Below are 24,604 nucleotides of genomic sequence, written 5' to 3'. Positions count from 1 at the left end.
AAATTGTGAAGGGTAAGCAATTCATATAAAAATCATAAAAATAAACAGAATCTAAAGAAAAGAAAAGATGCTTAGCAACAAATTTAACTAAGGAAGTGAAAAATCTGTTCACTGAAAACTATAAGACACTGATGAGAGAAATTGCAGATGGCACAGATAAATGGAAAGATATTCTGTGTTCATAGATTAGAAGAATAATATTGTTAAAATGTCCATATTACCCAAAGTGATCTACAGATTCAGTGCAATCCCTACCAGAATTCCAGTGGGATTTTCACAGGAATAGAAAAAACAATACTAAAGTTTATATGGAACAGCAAAAAGTCCACAAATAGCCAAAGCAGTCTTGAGCAAGAAGAACAAAGCTGGAGGCATCACAATGCCTGCTTTCAAACTCTATTATAAAGCTATAGTAATCAAACAGTATGATATTGGCATAAAAACAGACAGTTCAATGGAACAGAATAGAGAACCCCCCCCCTAAAAAACCAAATGCATACGAGGTAGGATAATTAAGTTCACGAACTCATCCTAGAGAAAGTGCTACATACTTCATTGCTGAATATCTCTACTGCCACCTTCAAAGTCCTCCCCTTGGGAAGCTATGCACCGATGCCAGTGCCTAGTCCACCCTTCAAAGCAGTTTTGGAACTCTTTCTCTGGAATGGCCATCAGCACTGTTGTCATATTATCCTTGACGTCCTGAATGTCATCAAAATGTCTTCCTTTCAATATTTCCTGTATCTTCGGGTAAAGAAATAAGTCACTGGGGCCAGATCAGGTGAGTAGAGAGGGTGTTCCAATACACTTATGCGTTTACTGGCTAAAAATTCCCTCACAGACAGTGCTGTGTGAGCTGGTGCATTGTCGTGATGCAAGAGCCGTGAATTGTTGGAAAAAAGTTCAGGTCATCTAACTTTCTCATGCAGCCTTTTCAGCACTTCCAAATAGTAAACTTGGTTACAAGGTGGTACAAATTCATAATGAATAATCCCTCTGATATCAAAAAAGGTTAGCAACATTGTTGCAACAAGTTCATGAACTTGTCAGTCCTTGTGTGTGGTCAATTAATTTTTATTTTTTAAAGATTTTATTGGGGAAGGGGAACAGGACTTTATTGGGGAACAGTGTGTACTTCCAGGACTTTTTTCCAAGTCAAGTTGTTGTCCTTTCAGTCTTAGTTGTGGAGGGCGCAGCTCAGCTCTAGGTCCAGTTGCTGTTGCTAGTTGCAGGGGGCACAGCCCACCATCCCTTGCGGAACTCGAGGAATTAAACTGGCAACCTTGTGGTTCAGAGCCCGTGCTCCAACCAACTGAGCCATCTGGGAGGCAGCTCAGCTCAAGGTGCCGTGTTCAATTTTAGTTGCAGGGGGCAGAGCCCACCATCTCTTGCGGGACTCGAGGAGTTGAACTGGCAACCTTGTCGTTGAGAGCCCACTGGCCCGTGTGGGAATCAAACCGGCAGCCTTCGGAGTTAGGAGCATGGAGCTCCAATGGCCTGAGCCACCGGGCCGGCCCTGGTCAATTAATTTTTGACAAAGGGGTCAAGAATATACATTGGGGAAATGATAGTCTCTTCATAAATGGTGTTTGGAAAACTGGATATCCATATATAAAAGGATGAAACTGAACTCTTACCTTACATCATATGCAAAAATCAACTTCAAATGAATTAAAGACTTGAACTTAAGACCTGAAACCATAAACATCCTGGAAAAAAAAATCCTGGGCATGCTCCTTGACATTGTTCTTGGTGATGATTTTTTTTTTTTTTTTTTTGACACCAATAGCAAAGGCAACAAAGACAGAAATAAACAAGTGGGACTGCATTAAAAAGCTGCTTCTAAACAGCAAAAGAAACCATCAGCAAAATAAAAAGACATGGATGGGAAGAAATATTTGCAAACCATATTTCTGAGAAGGGGTTATATCCAGAATATAGAAGGAACTCATGCAACTCAGAAGCCAGAAAAAATCCAACCCAATTAAAAAGTGGGCAAAGGACCTGAATAGCCGTTTTTCCAAAGAAGACACGTAAATGGCGAAGAGGTTCATGAAAAAGGTGTTGAACATCACAAACCATCAGGGCAATGCATATCAAAAACACAATGAGATATCCTCTCACACCTGTTATGATGTCTATTATCAAAATGACAAAAGATGACAGATGCTGGTGAGGATGTAGAGAAAAGGGAACTCTTGTACAGTCTTGGTGGGAATATCATCTGGTACAGCCACTATGGGAAACAATTTGGAGTTTCCTCAGGAAATCAGAAATAAAATGACCATATGATCCAGCAATCCCATTTCTGAGTATATATATCCAAAGGAAATGAAATCACTATCTCAAAGTGATATCTATACCCCCATATTCATAGCAGAATTAGTCACAATAGCCACGGTGTGGAAACCACCTCAGTGTCTGTCATTGGGTGAATGGATAAAATAATATGGTATATATACACAATGGAATATTATTCAGCCATAAAAATTAAGTAAATCCTGTTTGTGACAACATGGTTGAACCTAGAAGGCATTATGCTAAGTGCATTAAGCCAGACAGAGAATGACAAACACCACATGGTATCACTTATATGTGAAATCTTAAAAAGAAATGTTGAACTAATTGAAACAGTAGAAAAGTGGTTGTCAGGGGCTGGGGAGTGGGTGAAATAGGGAGAGGTTGGTAAAAGGTACAAACTTTCAGTTACGAGATGAATCAAGTCTGAGGATCTAATGTATGGTATGGTGGTTATGCAGTAACTCCTCACTTAACAGCAGTTAAGTTCTGCAACTTGAAGCAAAATGATGTATAATGAAACCAATTTTACCATAAGTTAATTGGTGTAAGCAAGACTTAAGTTCCTACAGCATCTCATCAACGTTATAATGAAACGATACCGAACAAAACGGTGTTACTCCAGGACCTACTGTAGTTGATAACACTCTGTTGTATTACTGCAGTTTGCTAAGAACGTAAATGTTCTCACCAAAGGAAAAAAAAGGAAAGTAAATATGTGAGGTGATAGATATGTTAATTAACTTGATGGGGCAGGAAATCCTTTCTCAGTATATACATATGTCAAACCATCGCATTGTATACTTTAAATGTGTTAAGTTTTGTCACTTATACCTCAATTTAAAAGATCACCTACATAACCCTAATTTGTTAGCAAACAGACAAGCAAAGCCCAAGGAAAGTAACTGATCAAAGACCAGACAACTACCAAGTTGGAAAACTGAGATTTTAAGGAGTAATCAGAACATGGAGAAAAAATGCAAGGTACCAATCCCCCTTACCCCTCACATAAACTTTTGATTTGGTTACTCTGAAAATAGCATTTTACAGAAAATCAACATATAATAGGTGGAATCAACCATTTATATAAGCATCTCACTCTAAGAAAAAAGTCGATAATTCTTTCTAGTCTAAATTTTCCAACCTACTTAAGTCTTAAAAAGGAAAATAAATTCTCTTTTTATGAAGATGAAGAACAATTGACTCTTAAGGAAGAATATATAAACTAGAAATCTTGGAAACATTGAAGGTATATTCTTAAGAAAATAGGATTTTTCATCTAAAATTGTACCTTATCGTTTTGTACAAAGTTAAAATAATGTATTAACAAATGACTGAAAAGGGGGTATGACCAAAGAGTAAACATTTGGGAATGTATTTCCCACACTGTTAAAAAGAAAAGTACCCTAAAAACAGAGGATTCTTGTCCTTTGGATGCTGATAACCCTGTGAATACATACTTTGATACTAACAATGAACATAATTAGTTAATACTTCAGTTCTAGTCTATGTTCATCAAGCAATCTTCTCGAAAGAAATATGCCAGACACTGCTTATTGGCCCCCAATATGTCTCCCCTTCTTGAATTAAAAAAAAAAAATTACATTTTTGGGGCACATGACCATCCGGAAGAAAGGCAACATTTTATAACCAGCCATGCAGGCCAGATATGACCATGAGATTTAGTTTTTAGCCACTGTGATGAGAAGAAAAGTGTCGTGTACTGCTTCCAAGTTGTTCCTTAGCAGGTTTTGTCAACCCCACCACTATTGACATTTGCGCTGGACAGTTCTGTTGTGGGGCTGTCCTGTGCATTGTAGGATATACTTAGCAGCATCCTTGGATTCTACCCATCACATGTCAGTAGCACCTCCCCGTACTGCCCACTGTGACAACCAAAAATGTCTTCAGACATTGCCAAATGTCCTGAGAACCACGGCTAACAGAAAGTAGCATTACCTCTATTTCCCTTTTCTTTCCTTCCATTGAAATGTGGATGTGGTAGTGAGCCATCTTAGACAATGCAGCAAGAACTTAGAGATGGTAGAACAATAAATAGGAGCCTGAGTTTCTGACTCTATAGAGTCACCATACTGAACTGATGTCACTCATGCCCAAACTATTATGTGAGAGAGAAAAAAAATTGTTTTTCCAAAGCCATGTAGATCATCAGGGATTGACAAACTATGGTCCACAGGCTGAATCTAGCCTCATGCCTGTTTCTAAAAAACAAAAACACAGCCAACCCATTCATTTGCAGATTGTCTATGGCTGCTTTTGTATTAGAAAAACAAAGTAGTGGTGACAGAACATCTGGCCCACAAAGCCTGAAAATATTTAAGTATCTAGCCCCTTAAGTAAACGTTTGTTGTTGACCTCTGGTGTAGAGAATAATGACACTGAAACTTGTATGCTAAATACTATTCTAAATGCATTGTTTACATTACGTCATTTAATCTTCACAGTTAATTCATTCCCATTTTACAGATGAGGAAATCAAGGCAAAGTGATTAAGTAACTTGCCAAAGCTTTGGCAAGGGTGTTGTCTAGTGACAGAGCTGGGATCTGAATTTAGGCAGTCAGCTTCCAAAGCCTGTTGGAAAAGATTGCGTTAATCAATGTAGCTGGCTATACATTGATTCAATATCAGTTATATTTTTTAGTTACTAACTCAATAGAATTTAGATCTGCCAGTGGAATTATTATTCTTTAAATATACCAAGTATCTTTTATTTGACATAACCATGTCTCTATTTTTAAAAGTCAGTCTTCAGAACACAATAAAAGTATATTGTTTTTCCTAAACCTTTACATATGCAGACTTTGTATAGTTAATAGTAAAATTAACCCAAAATACACACTGAAAAGCACATTAAGGTCACTGTCATTTTTAGAAAGTGAATTGGTTCACATCAAGTTCAGGCACAAATTTAGTCTGTGCTTTTTTGTATGATTTTAACATCTACTTTGTAAAATATATTAACTCTCATTTAGCTAAATGAGTAAAAGGGACACAAAAAATATTGAAAGAAGTGATGTCCCAAAGCTTCTAAATTTAAAGAAAAACAATCTACAAATTTAAAAAAGCCCGATGAAGCACAGTTAAGATAAATACCAAGAAATCTATTCCTAAACTCATCATAGTCACACTGTTGGAATCTAAACACAAAGAGAATATCTTGAAAGCAGCAAGAGAAAAACAACTCATCATGTAGGGGAAGCTATACTTGATGTTTGTATCCCCTCAAAATTTATATGTTGAATTCCCGTCCCCAATGCGATAGTATTTGGAGGTGGGGCCTTTATGAGAGCAGAGCCCTCATGAATGGGATTCGTGTCTTTATAAAAGAGACACCAGAGAACTCTCTTGCCCTTTCTGCCATGTGAAGCCACAGCAAAAAGATGGTCACCTATGAACTAGGAAGCAGATCCTCACCAGACACCAAATCTGCCACTGCTTTGATCTTGGACTTCCCAGCTTGCAGAATTGTGAGAAATCAATGTTGATTTGTTTAAGCCACCTAGTCTGTGGTATTTGTGTTATAGCAGTCTGCACAGACTAAGACAGAGAGCGTCAATGTGGTTAAGAGCTGACTTCACATCAGAACAATGGAGGCCAGAAGTTAGTAGGAAAGAGCCCTACAACCCTAATGACCCCCTTGAACTATTACTCTCATTGAAGATATGTTTTAGGTACATACAGGTTCAGGATTGTTATCTTTCTGGTGAATTATCTCTGTTATTAAAACTATATAAGGACCCTTTTTATTCCTAAAAATGCTTTTGTATTAAAGACCATTAGGTCTTATTTTAGTATGGTAGCTTACCTCTGATAAGGGTATCTTTCCTTCATTGTGGCTCAGTCTTCTCACAGTGGGTCCTGGCTTTCTGAAGAGTTTCAGTTCTACTTCTCACCCTTAAACCAGCTCAGTACCATATTTCTATTTAGGGGTGGGTTTTAAAACCTGAGCTACCTAGCCATTTGGGGGCAGTGTCTTTGCTCTGTCTCCCAAGGTTCCCTCTGGTTCTTAAGTGTCCCTTTTCATTTCTGAAACTTTAGGATTTCTTTTTTTAATTCATGCTCAACTATGACACATTTCCCTCTAATTTAGCCAGGGTTTCCTTGAGTTTGTAGCAGGGGAATGGTGTGTTTTGGGGCAAAGACCTGCTGGGTAGTAGTGATAAAAGTCTGTTTGCCATGCATAGTTTGCCATGTTACTGTAATAGAAATTCTCTATGTCACATTTTAAATCAGAGACTCTCAACCTTGGCTACATATTGAGATTACCTGGGAAACTTTGATAAGTACTGGTTTCCTAGATCCACCACCAGAAATTCATTTAATGGGTGTGGGATGAGACCTTGGCATTGGGATTTTTCAGAGCTCCCCAAGCGAGTCTAATGTGCAGCCAAGGCTGAGATACACTGAGACTTCAACAGGCTTGGGAGAAAATTGTTTTACTGGAAAACAGAGATGGATATTTTAAGTAGTTTTTGCTACCTCTCATATCTTTAAAGTTCAGTTGTTTTCCTCTATCTCTACTATGTTTTCCCCTTGAGCCTCTTGACTTTAGAGGTTTTTGACTAGCATGAACAGATCTCTAAATTAGACTTGTACTTTTCTCTCTATATTTACCCACCCAAATATTTTTCTCATTAAAGAAGTTAGCTCTAACAGAAATGTTAGCTATTTAGTCACTTTAAGATGCCTAAGTGTAGTGTGTTTGCCAACTTTTGTTTCGATTTGTTGCTTCTCTTGACGTTTTTCAAGTTTTCCATAAACTACGCCTATTTATGAGTCATAAGAATGTTATAGGGAGAAACTTGTGTTTTTCCCTTGTGTTCTGTACTAACAAGAAAGTCAAGCATGTCTATGACATTACTTTTAATTTTAAAAGGAATTTGTAACTTTGCAATAGTGACATGAGAATTGGCAGTAAGCTGTGAAAAACAAAACTCACTGTTCTTGCTATTCAAGAGTGGATGAAGGATTTAACTGTTGGGGATGCTGGGTTACTTGATATTCTTTGTGACAGAGTAAAAACAGTTCTTTAATCAAGGACTATATTGAATTCCAGGTATTTAGTTACAGATGTTTTCTTTGAAGGGTCAATTGTCCTGTGGTATGTGAAGACAGAATGTGATGTGTTTGATTATCCAGTGAGCCATTTAGCTTCATGATTTTCCTCTGCTTTTACTTCTGTAAGCTGTTCTACAGATTGTACTTGTGGTTTCAAAAGGGAAACATGAATTGATTAGCTGGGGAATTGACTGGGAAAAGTCATCCAAAGTGAAGGTTCACTGAAAATGGATTACTGTCTCTTCACTTATGAAAGACAAAAACTTAGAAAACATTATTTAAATAGGTAATATGTATACATGGCTTAAAAAATTCAAACAGCACAAAATGGTAGATCATAAAAAATAAGTCTTCTAAATATCCACTGTAGCTAAATTATGTTGATACTATGTACTCTTGATAGGATGTGATGAAAATGGCACTTCTGTGGTTTTCCTTCCAAAAATTCATAACTCCAATCTAGTCATGAAGATATCATACAAATTCCATTAGAAGGGCATCCTACAAAATACTTGACCGTTACTCGAAATTGTTGAGGTCATCAGAAATAAGGAAAGTCAAAGAAACTGCCACGGACAAGAGGAGCCTAAGGAGACACGGCAACTAAGTATAATATGGTATACGAGATGGGATCCGGGGACAGAAAAAGGACATTAGGTAAAAACTTAAAAAATCTGAATAAATTGTGCACTTTAGTTAATAGTAATGCATCAATACTGGTTCATTAATTATGGCTAAGGTACTGTGCTAATGTAAGATGTTAACCACAGGGGAAACAGTGCAAGGGATATGAGAACGTCTCTGCTGAGCTTCTCAATGTTTATGTAACTCTAAACTGTTCTAAAAAATAAAAGGTTTTTTAAAGTCTTCTTCCTTCCCTGAACCTCCAGTACCCTGGTCTAAAGGGAACCACTTCTTGCCATTTTCTTGTGACTCCTTTCAGAGAGATTTTAGCCCAATATAAACATAATGTATATGTCCCTCTCCCTTCCGTTTAAAAAACAACAACAAAACCAGAAAAATAGCAACATACCATATGTTGTATTCTTACTTCACGTAAGATTGTTGCATATTAACACATATATTCATTAGTATTCATTGTATTTCATTATCTAGATATACAACAGTTTAACTGGTCTCCTACTGATCGATAGTTAGGGTTGTTCTATTAGACTGCAATGTATTGGTTTATAACCCTAACATTTGGAACAGAGTTGGGGGTTGGCATGGTGGGGAGGGGACAATCAAGTTTTATTTTGATATTTAGTTGGATTAAATGATAGATTTAATATACTTCTCTTTAGAAACAATCAAGTTTTATTTTAATGTTTTGTTAGATTTATTCACGCGTTCATTTATTTAATATCATACTTATCTCTATAAGAGAATTTGAGGCAGGGTGTCTCCTATTTAGTTATTTAAATTTTGATGAATATCTGGGAGATGCCTCCTATGTTCTAGTCATAATACCAAATAAATAATTAAATTGCAGGTGATACAGAAATGTATTGAGATACAGGCTCAGATATGGCTCATGGTGAAATGAGAGACACGGACCCAGAAATATGATCATATTTCTATGATCTGTGTTAACACTGTGTTACAGCCTACTGAAGAGGCACAGAGGAGGAAGTGCCTACGCTATACATTGTATTTTCCGTTGAGTTTTAGGTATCATTCCAAATGAGCTCAGAAAAAGGAGGTAAAGGTTCATGGTTGACTCAGTTGAATGGTCTTTGTCACCAAGGGAAGGGAATGTCCTCAATTCTCTCCTGTTCATAGTATCTAGAATCAGAGACTTTAGGTTTTTAGAGCAAAGTGAGTCAGCTTCCACTCTAAGTCAAGTCTCTGGGAAAATGTCCTGTAAATTGTTTGGATTTATAAGCAGTACAAAATATTCAGTAACACGATTTCCTTACATTTTAGTATATATTCCAGAAAGTTATTATATACTCTGGTATGGTGATGCTGCTACACATAGCTACGAAACTTGTTCATTGTTTACCAAGGTTATAGCTAAATATGGAGGAAAACAAAACAAAGGGAGATAAAGTGTTGTGCTTTTCACTAGTTCCTTTTCATGATAAACAAAGCTTTCCTCCATGAGCTAGCCTTGCTTTTCTTTCTTGTCTAACAGCTTCAAGGGTTAGCTCTTTTTTGTTTATTTTTAAATTATATTTATTTTAATTACAAAATAAATAGATGAGTTCGTTCCTACAAGATATTCAAACACTGTTCCCCTTGACTCCAGTCCCACGCCTGTCCACCAAAGGAACCAGCCATTCATTGCTCTCTGTTTGGGTGTGTGTGTGTGTGTGTGTGTGTGTGTGTGTGTAACATTGATGGTGTCATACAAAATGTACTGTCCCATTTGATATGTTCTCTTGGGCATTGTATTAAAGGGCATTTAAAGTCATAACATGTTGATTGACCTTATTCCATTTCATGGATGTAACAGAATTAATTTAACCTTTCTGCTGTTCTTGGCTTTTTAGGCCGTTACCATTTGGGGATTGTTATTACAAATTACACTGCTGTGAACCCTCTTGTATTTATTCCCTGTACATTGTGAGAGTTTCTCTAGGTTATCAAGAAGTAGATTCGCTACTCATAGGTTTTGTGATTTTAAATTTTGCTAGATATTACTAACATGTTGCATGAGAAAAATAAGGTATAGAAAAATAAGGTATAGTGGATAGTATAATAACATTTATGTTGGAAGAAAAGCCTAGATATGTCACAGAAACATTCCATTAACCAGACTGATAATGGCTGAAATTTTTAGAGAGAATACTAGACTTCAGAATAGTGGTGAAAGGGATTTTGGCCTTTTCAGCGATGTTTAGGTTTTCATAACAAGAACATATTCATGTATTACTTGAGTTATAAATAGTTACCAATAAAAGTACAGAGATGTTTGAATAATTTATATGTATCTTTATGCTATAGTCATAGAATTATCCCTGTTTTCAACCAAATTTTAACGATGTATCAGGGTATTGAAAAAAGAAATCAATATATTTCAAAAAGAATCAGATGAAGGTAGTTGAGGATCACATTCTTTGGCCACTGTCATCCCAGTCAGGTATTTAATCACCGTGGGTTTTCTAGATTTCATAGTAAAAAGCTATATGTTATTCTAGCTTTCTGTTTACAATGTTTGGATTCTAGTACAAGTGACAAAAAATATTTTTAATTTTACTATTGCCTTAATGCCCTTTCATGCAAAAAAGAACACTTAAATAATGCCAGTGTTGTGTGCATATAGTAAACAACTGCTTAGATTATGTGGCTCCAAAGAATAGGTGTTTTTTTAATATGTAACTTTTGTTTTTCTTAAAGAGATGTGAAAGCTGGAAATATTCTTCTTGGAGAAGATGGCTCAGTACAGATTGCAGGTAATGATTAGTATTTCTTTTTATTTTGATAATGGTCAGTAGAACCATATTACTCATCTTTTACAGTTTCTTAGTCAGTTTGCTCTTCTCTTCCCTGGACCATTTCTAGTCAAGCATCCTATTTTGGCACATCCCTGCTGATTTTCAAGATATCCTCTACTACTCAATCTTCTTTTTTGATCTTAGACATTTTTCTGACCATTACTCATTACCTTTCATTTATCCACTCTTTATCCTCCATTAGGGTCTTCTTCTATGGGTTCTCATGACATTCTGTACTTTCCTTTAAAGGAGAAGTACTCAAGAAACTTCATTGTGTTTAAGAATAAATACTTCATAGAAAGGTGATACAGAGCTGCTTCTGTCCTGGCGGGAATGGGGTATATGCCAGTTAAGAAGAGGCATCTGAGAGGGGGAAGTGCACTTTGGGGAGATTCAGAGCTGAAGAGATGAGTTGGAGTCCAAGGCCTGTAAAAGTGGCTGTCCTTGTGAAATACCCCTTCCTCCAAACTGAGACTCCAGAGTGGCTCTACCACAGGATTATTGACAAGCAGACCATCTGAGCAAACCTCAGCTTAGTCCCATGGGCACTGCTGGAACAGTCAGGTTATTTGGCAGGAGGAGGATAACCACCCAAAATTTAATTATTTCTTCAGATTTAGAAGAAATCTAAATCTGATTCAAATAGGCACACATCTTCATGTCCTAAGGTAAGGGGATATTTTAGCCTAGCCACATAATGCTCTAACATAAAGGAAAAGATTATAAATTTGACTCCTTTAAAACGACCAACTTCTATTCATCAAAAAAAGGAACAGTTTATCATCATCAATAAGTAAAAAGCAAACCACAGAGTAAAAAGATATTTGTAGCATGCATAACAGACAAAAGGCTCAAATTTAGAATATATAAAGAGCTCATTACAAAAATGGGCATAAAACTTCCCAAACGAAGACATCAAAACATAAATATAATAAAAGGTGTTCAGTCTCACTAGTCACCAATTAAATGCAAAGTAGAATAACATTGGATAGCATGTTATACTGACTGACCTGGCGAAAACATCTAACAATACCAGTAGTTAGTATGGGTGTAAAGTAAGGAAAAATCTCATACTCTGATGTGGGAATGTAAATTAGTATAAACATTTTATTACAATATGCATACCCTAAGACTGGCTTCTAGGTGTATGGCCTAGAGAAATTCATGCTTACGTGTACCACGGTACTAATAAGCATGGAAAGTTTGAAACAGTCCCAAGTCTTTCATTAGTAGAATGGATAAATAAATTGTGTTTAATTTATACATTAGAATACTATCTAGTGATGAAATTGAATAGAACTACAGCTACGTACAAAAGCGTTAATAAATTATAAAGCCATAACATGAAAGAATCCAGTCAAATAGAATATACAGCATGTGATTCCATTTATGTAAGTTCAGCACCAGACACAATTGTGCTGTATTGCTTAGAGAAGCAAAATCAAGTGGTGAAAAACTAAAGACGAGGATTCTATGAAGAGGGCAAGTAAGAAGCACCAGAAATCTTTCTCCCCACCTAGACAGCAATTGAACTGGCAGAATCTGTCTCATGTACAGCAGGTCCTCAAATAATGTTTCATTCAATGTTATTTCATTATAATGTTGATGAGATACCATGAGAACTTAACTCTTGTTTGTATCAGTTAGCCTGTGGTAAAATTGGTTTCATTATACACCAATTCACTTAAAGTGGCAGAACCTGTTGACGATGTCAAGTGAAGCCCTACTGTAACTATTTTGAAATTCTGTAGTCCATTAAAGGCTTGGAAATTCTAAGGGAAGTCTTGGAAGATAAATTATGGTTTATTTTGGCCAATTTCAGAGCTATTTATTCCTTGACTATCAGCCACATTGCAGGTAGCTGTGCACATGTTTTTGGAGCGACTTGCACACAGCTTGTGGGAACCATGGTGAGCAAAAAGGATCCTGTCCTCCAAATATCAGGGATCTTTGCTCTGATCACTGATTGCTGCTTTTGATCACAAAGGTGAGGGCAGAGAGGTGAGCAGCTGTTGTTGCTGCACCGCCCCCCTGCCAAGTGACTTCCAGGGGGAATTAATGGGTCAGCGCCTTTTTTCCTTCCCTTCATTTTTCTTTTCTTTCCCTTTTCGGAGCCAGACATTAGAGACTAGGACATTAAAAAACAACTACATGTACAGGGAAAATTGGAAAGTGACTGCATATGCCCAGCAAAAAGTGCAGAAAAGACCTGAGAAGAACTTAAGTTAACATCTTTGACTGATGCTTGACACTGACACAGTCTACAACAACCAAAAAGAAAAGAAGAACAAAAATGAACAAACCCTGGGAAAGGGGTAGAATATGATCTCCAGAGTTGTCATATTATTAGATTCCAGTCTTCAGTTTTCAACAGCAAAATCACAAGGTATTGAATGAAACAGGAAAGTGTGACCCATTCAAAGGAAATAAATAAATCAACAAATACTGAAAAAAGACCTGATGGCCGAGCTACTAGACAAAGATTTTAAAACAGCAGTCTTCAGGATGCTCAGAGAACTAAAGGATGATATAGAGAAACTAAAGAAAACAATGTGTGAACAAACTGAAACTATTACTAACGAGGGAAAACCTAAAAGTAACTAAAAAGAAATTCTGGAGCTAAAAAGTGCTACAAGCTGTGCTGTGAAATGAAAACTCACTAGAAGAATTTAGTTGAAGATTTGAGCTGACAGAAGAAAGAATTGGTAAACTTGAAGATAGGGAAATGGAAATTAGCAAGTCTGATGAATACAAAGGAAAAAGGTGAAGAAAAGTGCACAGAGCCTGAGGGACTTGTTGGAAACCATTAAGTGGACCAACATATACATTGTTGGAGGCCCAGAAGAAGAAAGGAGTGGTGAAAATATTTGAAGAAATAATGATTGAAAACATTCCAAATTTGATGAAAGACATGAATATAAACATCCAAGAGGCTTGGAAACATCATTTCCAAGGAAGATGAACTCTAAGAGAGTCACACAGAGACACATTATATTCAAACTTAATGTAAGCCAAAGACAAAGAATCTTGAACGCAGCAAGAGAGAAGTGACTCGTCACATACAAAGTTATACTCAATAAGGTTGTCAACAGATTTCTCATTGAAAACTTTTGGAGGCCAGAAGGCAGTGGGCCAATATGTTCAGAGCTAAAAGAAAAAAAAAAAGTTAGTCAAGAATCCTATGTCCAATAAAACTGTCCATCAAAAATGAGGGCTAAATTAAGACATTCCCAGATAAATAAAAGCTGAGGGAATGTTTTCACTAGACCTACCCTGCAAGAAATACTCAAGGGCGTCCTGCAAAGTGAAATGAAAAGACTAGACGGTAACTCCAAGCAGTATGAAGAAATAAAGATCTCAATAAAGGTAACTATATGGACAAGTTTAAAAAACATTATTATAAGTATTGTAAAAATGGTTTGTAGCTCAACTTTTTTTTTTTCCTACATGATTTAAGAGACTAATGCATTTAAAAAAATTAGTCCTTTATATTTCTGAGCACACAGTGTATTAAGATGTAATTTTGTAACAGCAGCAACCAAAAATGGTGGGAACAGTGCTGTAAAAGGGAAGAGTTTCTGTATATTATTGAAGGTAAGCTGGTATAAATTCAAATTACAGTGTTATAATTTTAGAATGATAAATGTAATTCTTATGGTAGCCACAAAAAAGTAGCTATAGAATATAGACAAAAGGAAATGAGAAATAATTTAAGCATTTCATAACAAAATATCAACTAAACACAAAAGAGGTAATGCAGGAAATGGGAGCAAAACTATTAGATATGTAGACAATAAATAACACAATGACCGAAGTCCCACCTTATCAGTAATTGCTTTAACTGTAAATGGATTAACTCTCCAATGAAAAGACAGATTGGCAGAGTGGATAAAAACACATGATCCAAATATATGCTGTCTATAAGGGACTCACTTTATATCTAAAGTCACAAAATAGATTGAAAATGAAAAGATGGAAAAATACATGCAAATAGTAACCAGAGAGAAGGGCTGGCTATTCTAATATCAGATAAAATAGACATTATATCATGAAAGGTTACAGGAAACAAGTACATTGCGTATTAATAGAAGAGTCAATACAGCAAGATAATATATGTATTATATATATATATAAAATACATATATGTGTGTCTATATATATGTATACATATATATATATGTACACACACACACCCACACACAACTTACTAAAAGCCATCTATGAAAGACCTACAATGAACATTATATTCCATGATGAAAGAGTGAAAGCTTTCCCTGAGTTCAGAAACACAGCAAGGATGTCTGCTTTTGCCACTTCTATTTAACGTAGTACTGGAAGATCTAGGTTGAACAATTAGGCAAGAGAAATAAAAGAAATTCAGACTGGAAAAAAAAGTAAATTATCTCTGCAGATTACATGGGTCTGCACCGAACATTCTGTAAACGATTTGAACTAAAATTAATTTAGCAAAGTAGGATACAAAGTCAACACACAAAGATCAGTTGCATTTTATTTACTAACAATGAACAATTTGAAAGGAAATTACAAAAACAGTTCCGCTTACAAGTAGCATCTAAAAGAATAAAATACATAGTTGTTTACCAAGAGAGGAAAGATTTATACAATGAAAACTACAAAAGATTGTTGAAAGAAATTAAAGAAAACATATATTAATGGAAACACATCCCATGTTCATGGACTGGAATATTATACAGTTTTCTCCCGCTATCCTGAAGTAGATTGTTCCTGTGAACCCTTCCGTAAGCCAAAATGGTGTAAAGCGAAGAGTATCCCTCACTTTTAGAAAGTTCACATCATGCCACTTGCTTTCACAAAGGACCTACATTAGTATGGTAATGGATTTGTTGGTAAAAGCAAAAATCCTGTTTGCATTTCTCTCGGTTAGTGAAAGCAGTTACTCATGTAGGTCTTTTCATAAAAGCAAAGTGGCATAATGCAAACTTTAGAAAAGTGGGGTATACCTGTATTGTTAAAATGCCAAGACTACCCGAAGTGATCTACAGATTCAATGCAATCACTATCAAAATCACAATAATGTTTTTGTAGAAATAGAAAAACCCATCCTGCAATTCCTGTGGAATCTCAGGTAACCTCAAATACCCAGGACAATCTGGGAAAGGAATGAACAGAGCTGGAGGATTCCACACTTCCTGTTTTCAGAACTTAATGCACAGCGACAGTGAAAAACAGCATGTTGTGGGCCTAAAGAGAGACATAGAGACAAATGGAATAGAAATGAGAGCCCAGAAGTAAACCCTCATGTGTATGGTGAAAGGAGTTTGACAAGGGTGCCAAGACTGTTCAGTGGGGAAAGGACAAATGGTTCTGAGAAAACTGGGTACCCTTATCTAATACCATGTACAAAAATTAATTCAAAATGGATCAAAGTCCTCAGTGTAAGACCTAAAACAATGAAACTCTTAGAAGAAAGCAGAGCAAAAGTTTCAAGACATTGGGTTTGGCATTGACTTCTTTGATATGATGCCAAAGGCACAGACACCAGAAGAAAAAGACAAATAGACCTTTATGAAAATTTTAAAATTTTGTACCTCAAAAGACACTACCAACAGAGTAAAAATGGGATCCATGGAATGGCAGAAAATATTTGCAAATCACATATATGGCAAAAGACTAATATCCAGAATATATAGAGAACTCCTAGAACTTAAAAGAATGGCTTAAAAATGGGCTTGAATAGACTTACTCCAGAGAAGATATACAAATGGCCCATAAGCACATGAAAAGATACTCAACATCACTAATTATTAAAACTACAAGGTGATACTACCTCATGCCCATCAGGATTGCTACTATCAAAAAAGGAGGGGGAGGGGCCGGCCCGGTGGCTCAGGCGGTTGGAGCTCCGTGCTCCTAACTCCGAAGGCTGCCGGTTCCATTCCCACATGGGCCAGTGGGCTCTCAACCACAAGGTTGCCAGTTCAATTCCTCATGTCCCGCAAGGGATGGTGGGCTGTGCCCCCTGCAACTAAGATTGCGCATGGCACCTTGAGCTGAGCTGCTGCTGAGCTCCCAGATGGCTCAGTTGGTTGGAGCATGTCCTCTCAACCACAAGGTTGCTGGTTCGACTCCCACAAGGGATGGTGGGCTGTGCCCCCTGCAACTAGCAACGTCAACTGGACCTGGAGCTGAGCTGCGCCCTCCACAACTAAGACTGAAAGGACAACAACTTGAAGCTGAACGGCACCCTCCACAACTAAGATTGAAAGGACAACAACTTGACTTGGAAAAAAATACTGGAAGTACACACTGTTCCCCAATAAAGTCCGGTTCCCTTTCCCTCATAAAATCTTTAAAAAAAAAAAAAAAAAAGGAAAATAACAACATGGATGTGGAGAAATTGGAATCCTTGTTCACTGTTGGTGGGAATGTAAAATGGTACAGCTGCCCTGGAAAACAGTATGGCATTTCCTCAAACGATTAAAATACTAAATGATCCAGCAATTTCTGGGTATATAACCCCACAGAACTAAAAGCAGGGACTCAAACAGATATTTGTACACCCATTTTTATAGCAGTATTATTCACAGTGGCTAAATCGTGGAAACAACCGAAGTGTTCATCAGTGGATGAATCAGTACCCAAAATGTCATATATACATATAATAGAATGTTATTTAGCCTATGAAGGAGGGAAATTCTGATGTGCTCCAACATGGATGAACCTTGAGGACATTATGCTAAGTGAATAAGCCAGTGGATAAACAGACAAATATAGTATGATTCCACTTGAGGTACTTAGTCAAAATCATAGCGACGGAAAGTAGAATGGTGTTTGCCAGGGACTAGGGGAGGGGGCATTGGGGAGTTATTGTTTAATGGATATAGAGTTTCAGTTTGGGAAGATGAAATGAAAAGAAGGGATTGGAGCAAGGAGGAAAAAGATGATATATTGGGGTGGAGAGGAATGGAATGGAGGACCTGGTAAAGTGTGTCTTAATTTAGTCAAGAAGTTCAGCAGGAGGAAGATATCATTCTGTGTGTATATAGGACTATAACTACATTATATTATTTTCCTATTCATTTATGTTACTTTACTTTTAATACCTTGATGTTGTATTCTATTTTAGACTTTGGGGTTAGTGCTTTTTTAGCAACTGGTGGTGATATTACCCGAAATAAAGTGAGAAAGACCTTTGTTGGCACCCCTTGCTGGATGGCACCCGAAGTTATGGAACAGGTACTGTGTCTTTTTGAAATGGTTTAGGGTTTTGTTATGAAATTGAAAAACACTGAGTAGTGTTTGCATTTGTTTGTTGTACTAGGTTAGCGTTGGGAAATACATGTTTCTGTTCCTTGGTTAAAACTTTGGTCCTCCCTTTAAAAAACAAAAAAAACACACGACTATAGAACTTTACAAAGGACATATGAAACTCAGGGTTTATATCAAAGACAACTAAGGAATAATATAATGAAGATTGGTTTAATAATATTTCCCTTAATTAAATGACCTAATCTTTTTACATGTACTTTTGTTGCTGTGGTTCTTGAGGGACTAGTTTTTCCCATGTCCCCATTTCCCATTTGCTCTCAGACAACTACAGTCTGATGTCACTCATCCTGTCACCTTACAGAAATTGCTAAGTCTCAAAACCAGTTCTCATTTCTTGTTCCTTGTTCTCTTCGTGGCATTTGACACTATTGGCCATTCCCACCTTTCACTTCCTTAGCTTCCCTAGGTAGTTTTCTCATAGTTTGCTACTTGTCAGGCCATTTCTCTGACTTCTCTGGCTTTCCTTCTACTGCTAAATGACCCTGCTCGCCACGACCTTGTTCTTGACTTCTACTCGTCTCTGACATACTCACTAGATGTTCTCTTTGCTTCCCACCTATTATTTCTAAATTATATCCAGTCCCGTCTTGTTTCCTCAGCCTTTAGGTAGATATTTCTAACTCCCTATAGGTGTTTTGCAGACATGTCTTATTTGTATAGCAAACTCAGTATGTAGAACTGAATTTACTTTCACTCTGTTATAATGCCCGTCTTCACCCTGTTGGTGAGGGAAGGATTCCCACCCTAGGGTTATGTGGATGGTTTAGTACACAACATGTGACACTGGACCGATGAGGTTGACAGCAGTTATTTGGTTGGTGCAAAAGTAATAGTGGTTTAAAAGTTTAAAAATAATTGTTTAAAAGTTTAAAAACAATTACTGATAATTGCATATACACATAGCTGGGGCGGAATAGGATACTGCATGCCACACGGGGTTGTACTCAGGAAGAGAGTGAACCGTTACTGTGGCAGACAATATTTGTGGTAGCAAGAAAGTGAGATGCCCTTTGGTTTCCTTGTGTGGATGTGATTGGCTCATTTGAATAATTCTGAGGGCTGGCAGCGACCTGAAACCTGCTACTCAGGGATAAGCAGGAACTACACCTGGTCCAATTGATAATAAGGTTGTTTGGCTAGGATACCTTATCCTCAGGAGCAAGGGGGAGGGTAACTTGCCCTTAGGTCATTAGAGACCCTTCTATTTACCAGATGTCAAGACAGCACAGAATATGGAGCTTTAATTTTAGGTCTCAAACCACACACTCCCAAAACTATTTCTACTCCTATATTGTTTAGAATAGAAAACTGAAATATTTACTTGTATAATATACTGGTAACAGTATAACAGGAGAGAAATTTGGCAAGATATTCACACCAACAACTTTAAAAATATTCACACTTTTTGTAACTTTTTTTCATTATAAAAATTAAGGTGATAAAACAATACCATAGCATAGGAAATTTTGAAAACGAAAGACTCACCACCACTGCCTAACATTTTGTTCTAGTTTTTCCATATTTGTATAGCCAATATACCTGTTTGTAATAGTATCAAAACTTATGAACAATTTTGTATTCTTTTTTCTTCATAAGTGCTTTATCACAGGTGGTTTTCTGTATTTTCATATAGAATTCATTACCACTGCTTTTAGTTAATATAGTATTTCTTTAAGTGAATATACCATATTTAACAATTTCCCCATTGTGGTGAACATTGATTCAGGTTGCCTCTTTTAATTTTTAAGTTTTTGCTCTTACCAAGTATATTTAGCTTTTGCCTACTTTAGATTATTTTATTGGTTTAAAGCAGGGGTGTCCAAACTGCGGCCCGCGGGCCAACTGCGGCCCATGATCCATTGTTAATTGGCCTGCAGCAAATTCCAAAAATATATTTAGTTTACTTAAATAAACCAGGTGAGGCAATACGTACTTCACCTCGACTGAGTTGCCCAGTTGTTTGTGTATTTTACCACATATGGCCCTTGGTGAAAAACGTTGAAAAAAGTTTGGATACCCCTGGTTTAAAGCTTATGAACACTTCCATGGTCCTTGATACATGTTTGAAGCTACCTTTTAAAAATGCACTTAGGGTGGTAAAAGTCATCATGTACATCTCTGTTCTTTTCAGGTCCGAGGTTATGATTTCAAAGCTGACATCTGGAGTTTTGGGATCACAGCAATTGAACTGGCAACAGGGGCTGCTCCTTACCATAAGTATCCGCCAATGAAGGTGAGGCTCACATTCCAAATACTGCCCCAGCTCATGTCCCAATACCTTTTCAGAGCCTTTCTGCATTTGACATTTTTATCTGTAGAATTCTGCCCTGTATTCCTTGTACCTCCTGTAGCAGTTGAAATCTGTATTAGATGTTTGGTGTTTAGCGTTGGATGACTCTACATTGTAGTGGACATTTTTGTATGATGACTCTCCATCTTCTGACTCGGTAATTAGTTTGATGTTAGGATCTGATGTCTCTCATTTTAGTGTGTGTTCCTTACAGTCACCTGTGTAGGACAGCCTTAATATGGGGATGCTGATCATTTCTACTTCATAAGGTTGTTGGAAGGGTTACATATTAATAGTAATTATAGCTGATGCTCATTGAGCATTTATCTGTGCCTGGCACTGTTTTAAGTGCTTTTCATATATTTGGTAAGATAATTCATGCAAAGTGTCCATGTGCTATACGTAAGTATTATTTTCATTATTATCGAATAAAAGTTCAAGTAAAAGTTTGCTTTGTGGTAGGGCACTGAGCAGCTTTTATGAAAAGGCTTATAATTACATCCTGATGTGATAGTTAACCTGAAACGTAGTTAGTAATCCTGCCTCCAACCTTAGTGCCAGAGTGAGTTTTTGGGGTTTCAAGATGGTGCTGCCAGTACTGTTGGTAACTGGCTTTATCTGTGTGACCCCTTAGTTCTAATATGCACGAGTTCTATTCTTCTGTTTGTAGCTGTAGCTATTGTGTATAGTTCTGCTTGCCCACTTTGCAAGATACCCTATGACTGTTTAAAATGTCAAACCACTATTGTGAATTGTTTTCATATTGATATTCACATCTGTATGATCTTAGTACACTTGAAATGTCATTCTGTCCCCTTTAAGGCTCTAACATTGTAGAGAGGGACAACACCAGTAAAAGGATATTATGAAAAATCTCTCTCTCTCCATATTCAAAACATACATGTATTGACGTGCATATATTATTGGTGAAATTTTGATTCTGTGAAAGGTTAGTGATGTTTTAAGGCCATGGTTTTCGTAAAGGTTGAAGATTCTTAGGAGGAAGTGGATGTTCATAAGGATTTACGAATGATTCCCCCCTCCCCCCACTCTGGTTCAAGCCGTTGTTTCTCAGTCTAGTTGTGTAGGACACAGCTCCCTGGCCCATGCTGGTGTTATGAGCCTTGCGCTCCCTCTCACTGAGGCAGCCTCGGTCGGTAGTCGGACGCTCACAGCAGCTCACAGCAGGTCTCGCCGGCTCCCAGCCACTCACGCTCGTCTCCAGCCACTCATAGCGGCACACGGTAGCCCACAGCAGCACTCAGCAGCCCACGGCAGCTCACGCCAAGCTCCTGCTACTCGCAGCCCGGGTCCAGGGAGAGCTGTTATTCACAATCTTAGCTGTAGAGGGCGCAGCTCGCTGGCCCATGTGGGAATCGAACCAGCGACCTCGGCGTTAAGAACATGGCGCTCCAATCACCTGAACCCCTGGGCTAGCCTGGATTTTTTTTTTTTTTTAATAACTGTAAGGTGGGAGGCTATTTTTAGGCCAAAGAAATGTCTTATTTTTTAAAAAAGGAGGTTGGGGGAGCATGAGATTTACTTTTCATCCGTTAATAGGCAGTGACTCCTGCCTGTAGCCAGATGTTAACCTCTTTGCTCAAAATGACAAATATCACCAACCTTAGAATTTCAGTAAATGTAAATCTGAAAAGCAAGTAATAATTCTGATTATAGCCTCCTTTTATTTTTTAGTGTTGTCTTGGTTTTTAGAAAATAGCTTATACTTTATAAAAAACTCAAGCAGTATAGAAAAACACAAATAACCCCAAGTCCCATCACATAAATATGACTTTCATTACTTACATCTCTGTGAATCAAGCTAGTATGTTGCCATGAAAGCCACAGTCAAAGAAGGAAGAGATGGACAGAATAGTCAGTTTATTCAGGGAAGGTAGGAAAAATGAGAACTTTAAAAAATAGGCTGTATCTTTGTTAACTAGGACATCATCAGTGATTTCTATGATAGAAGTTTCTGAGGAGTTCCAGGAAGAGAGGGCCAGATTACAAGGTGTCAGGTTGAAACAGAGCCATGAATAAGTGAAGTCAGCAAGGTCACACTCTGAATTTTGCTATGGTTTTAATATTGTTTTAGAGATAGTTTGGCAGTGTAAGAATGGGGACAGAAGACATGAAGAAAGGACTAACCAAAGAACATAACGCTGTTGATGCAGTTGAGCTCTGGCAGGCACGTCGTCTGGGAAGCCAACTTTCTATAGGATATTGTTTATGTAGAAAACACCTAAATACTCTGGGTTCTGAACAACTGATCTAGATATGAACTAGTAGAAAATAAAATCTGCTTGTATGTTGGGGGTTGTCTATATTGAAAAATCTTGGCCACAATATTTAACATTACTGAGTCTTAAGTTTTTATCATATTGAAAATTCTAACAGGTTTTGATGCTGACACTGCAAAATGATCCTCCTTCTTTGGAAACTGGTGTTCAAGATAAAGAAATGCTGAAAAAATATGGAAAATCATTTAGAAAAATGATTTCATTATGTCTTCAGAAGGATCCCGAAAAAAGGTAAAATATGAGATAAAGCTTACTTTTCTCTTCATCTAATATGTAACCCATTGTGGGAAGTCTAGGAATCACATACATACATATGTAGGGAATTATTTGTGCATATTCAAAGAAACTATAAACTATAAAAAAATAATACACAGACCATTACCCTAGGTTGGAAATGAATAAATTGCTTTCTTCTTTTTAGTATATGATGTATCCTAAATAGTTCAGCTATTTCCTGGTTAATTTCTTATAATTATGAATTTGTATGTTGTGAATTCTGTATTAATAAAACGTCAAATTAGTGGGAGGGCTCGTTTTTAATTTGCATTTAAAAGTTATAAGTAAAATATCTTAATGCTGCTTACAGATTTAATAGTAAAAGAAATATACATAGCAAATGTTTAAATATAATCATATTTATTTCTTTATTGGAAAGATATTTTAGTAAGTGAACCAAAAATTTGAAGAGCTTACGTTGTTAACACTAGGCAGATTGGATGACTAGCAAATAAATAACCATGATCATCTAATGTGTATCTTTATGAATTAAACAGAATCATAGAATATTGGAGATCCTTGAGTACAGCCTTTTACCTCTGAGGTCAACCAGCTACCTAGTCAGAGGTGGGACTTGAATCCAAAACTCCTGATTCCTAACCTCGGGCTCTGCTCCCATTGTATCTTATTTTTCTGTTTCGCATATATATTCCATTCAGTTTCTTAGCACTAAGAGGTCTTTAAGTTTGATTTCTCTAATGATCAACAAAAGAAAATGGTTTTAGTTGACTTTCATATATTTAATGGGGCTTCAGAATTTACTGTTGGAAATATTTGAAAGGATAAGGAAAATACAGGGAGCAAAGTTCAAACCTGTGTTTTTAGAACTTTTTTCTGTTTCTGAATAAATTTGTATAAAAGATAGGGAACAGTTTTGCCTCTGCCAAGTTAGTTGACTAAAATAACAGAATTCTCTTGTTACAAACACCCAGAAATGCTGGATAAATCTATCAAACTTAAAAAAACAAATCCAGAGATGAGCTTGCAATAAAGGGAAGTCCTCAGATGCCAGAAGTAATGAAGAAGCCATAAATTAGAGAAGAAAAATCATGAACTAAGCCTGTGGCTGCCTGCAGTGGGGCGCTATTCATTCTCACTTCCACATGGGGACTGGAAATGAGATATGGTGCCCGTCCAATGGGGATTTGGAACTGAGATCTCTACTTAAAGCTAGGACCACAAGTCTGCATCCTGAATGAAAAGCTAAACCAGAAATCAAAAAATCTGTCCATCGTCACAAAGACACAGCAAAAAATCTCTGCTGAATAATCAAGCCTCCGACCTGGACATTCTGCAGGTTTACAGTCTTCATTTATTCTACCTGTGTTATCCAGGAAACTACAGGATTAGAAAGTAAAATTATTTCCAAGCCAGTTTTATTTTTAGCCGAAGCTATTGTAAAACTGCACCATTAGAACACTTCACAAAACCCAGGTCCGTGAGATTCTTGCACATAATGCCCCACTGAAGAGAAGATTACAATCCAAAATTATAAAACAGAGTGAAACAGTACACTGTGAGCTAGAGTCAGCTGACACCACAAGCAGAAGGATTAGTGCTCCAAGAACTTTGGATAATGCAAAGATACCTGAAAAAACTATTAAATAAG

General features: G+C 37.0%; 1 protein-coding gene across 6 annotated transcripts in view; it reads left to right on the top strand.

Annotated features, from left to right (window-relative positions):
- The window catches only part of OXSR1 (oxidative stress responsive kinase 1), a 75,969-nt gene that overhangs the window by 32,352 nt on the left and 19,013 nt on the right, over window positions 1-24,604 (top strand). For all 6 annotated transcript variants that reach the window (XM_088798261.1, XM_019727612.3, XM_088798265.1 and 3 more), the window contains 4 exons: window positions 10,721-10,776; window positions 17,927-18,036; window positions 20,261-20,362; window positions 22,817-22,950. In XM_088798261.1, the coding sequence (XP_088654387.1) occupies window positions 10,721-10,776; window positions 17,927-18,036; window positions 20,261-20,362; window positions 22,817-22,950 (402 nt within the window). The remainder of the gene's footprint in view (window positions 1-10,720; window positions 10,777-17,926; window positions 18,037-20,260; window positions 20,363-22,816; window positions 22,951-24,604) is intronic.

Source organism: Rhinolophus sinicus, chromosome 5 (assembly GCF_057876585.1).
Source record: "Rhinolophus sinicus isolate RSI-liver-muscle chromosome 5, RSI-T2T, whole genome shotgun sequence".
NCBI classification, from domain to species: Eukaryota; Metazoa; Chordata; class Mammalia; order Chiroptera; family Rhinolophidae; genus Rhinolophus; species Rhinolophus sinicus.
Note: the sequence above shows the minus strand (reverse complement) of the source record. Positions and strands in the feature narration are given on the sequence as shown.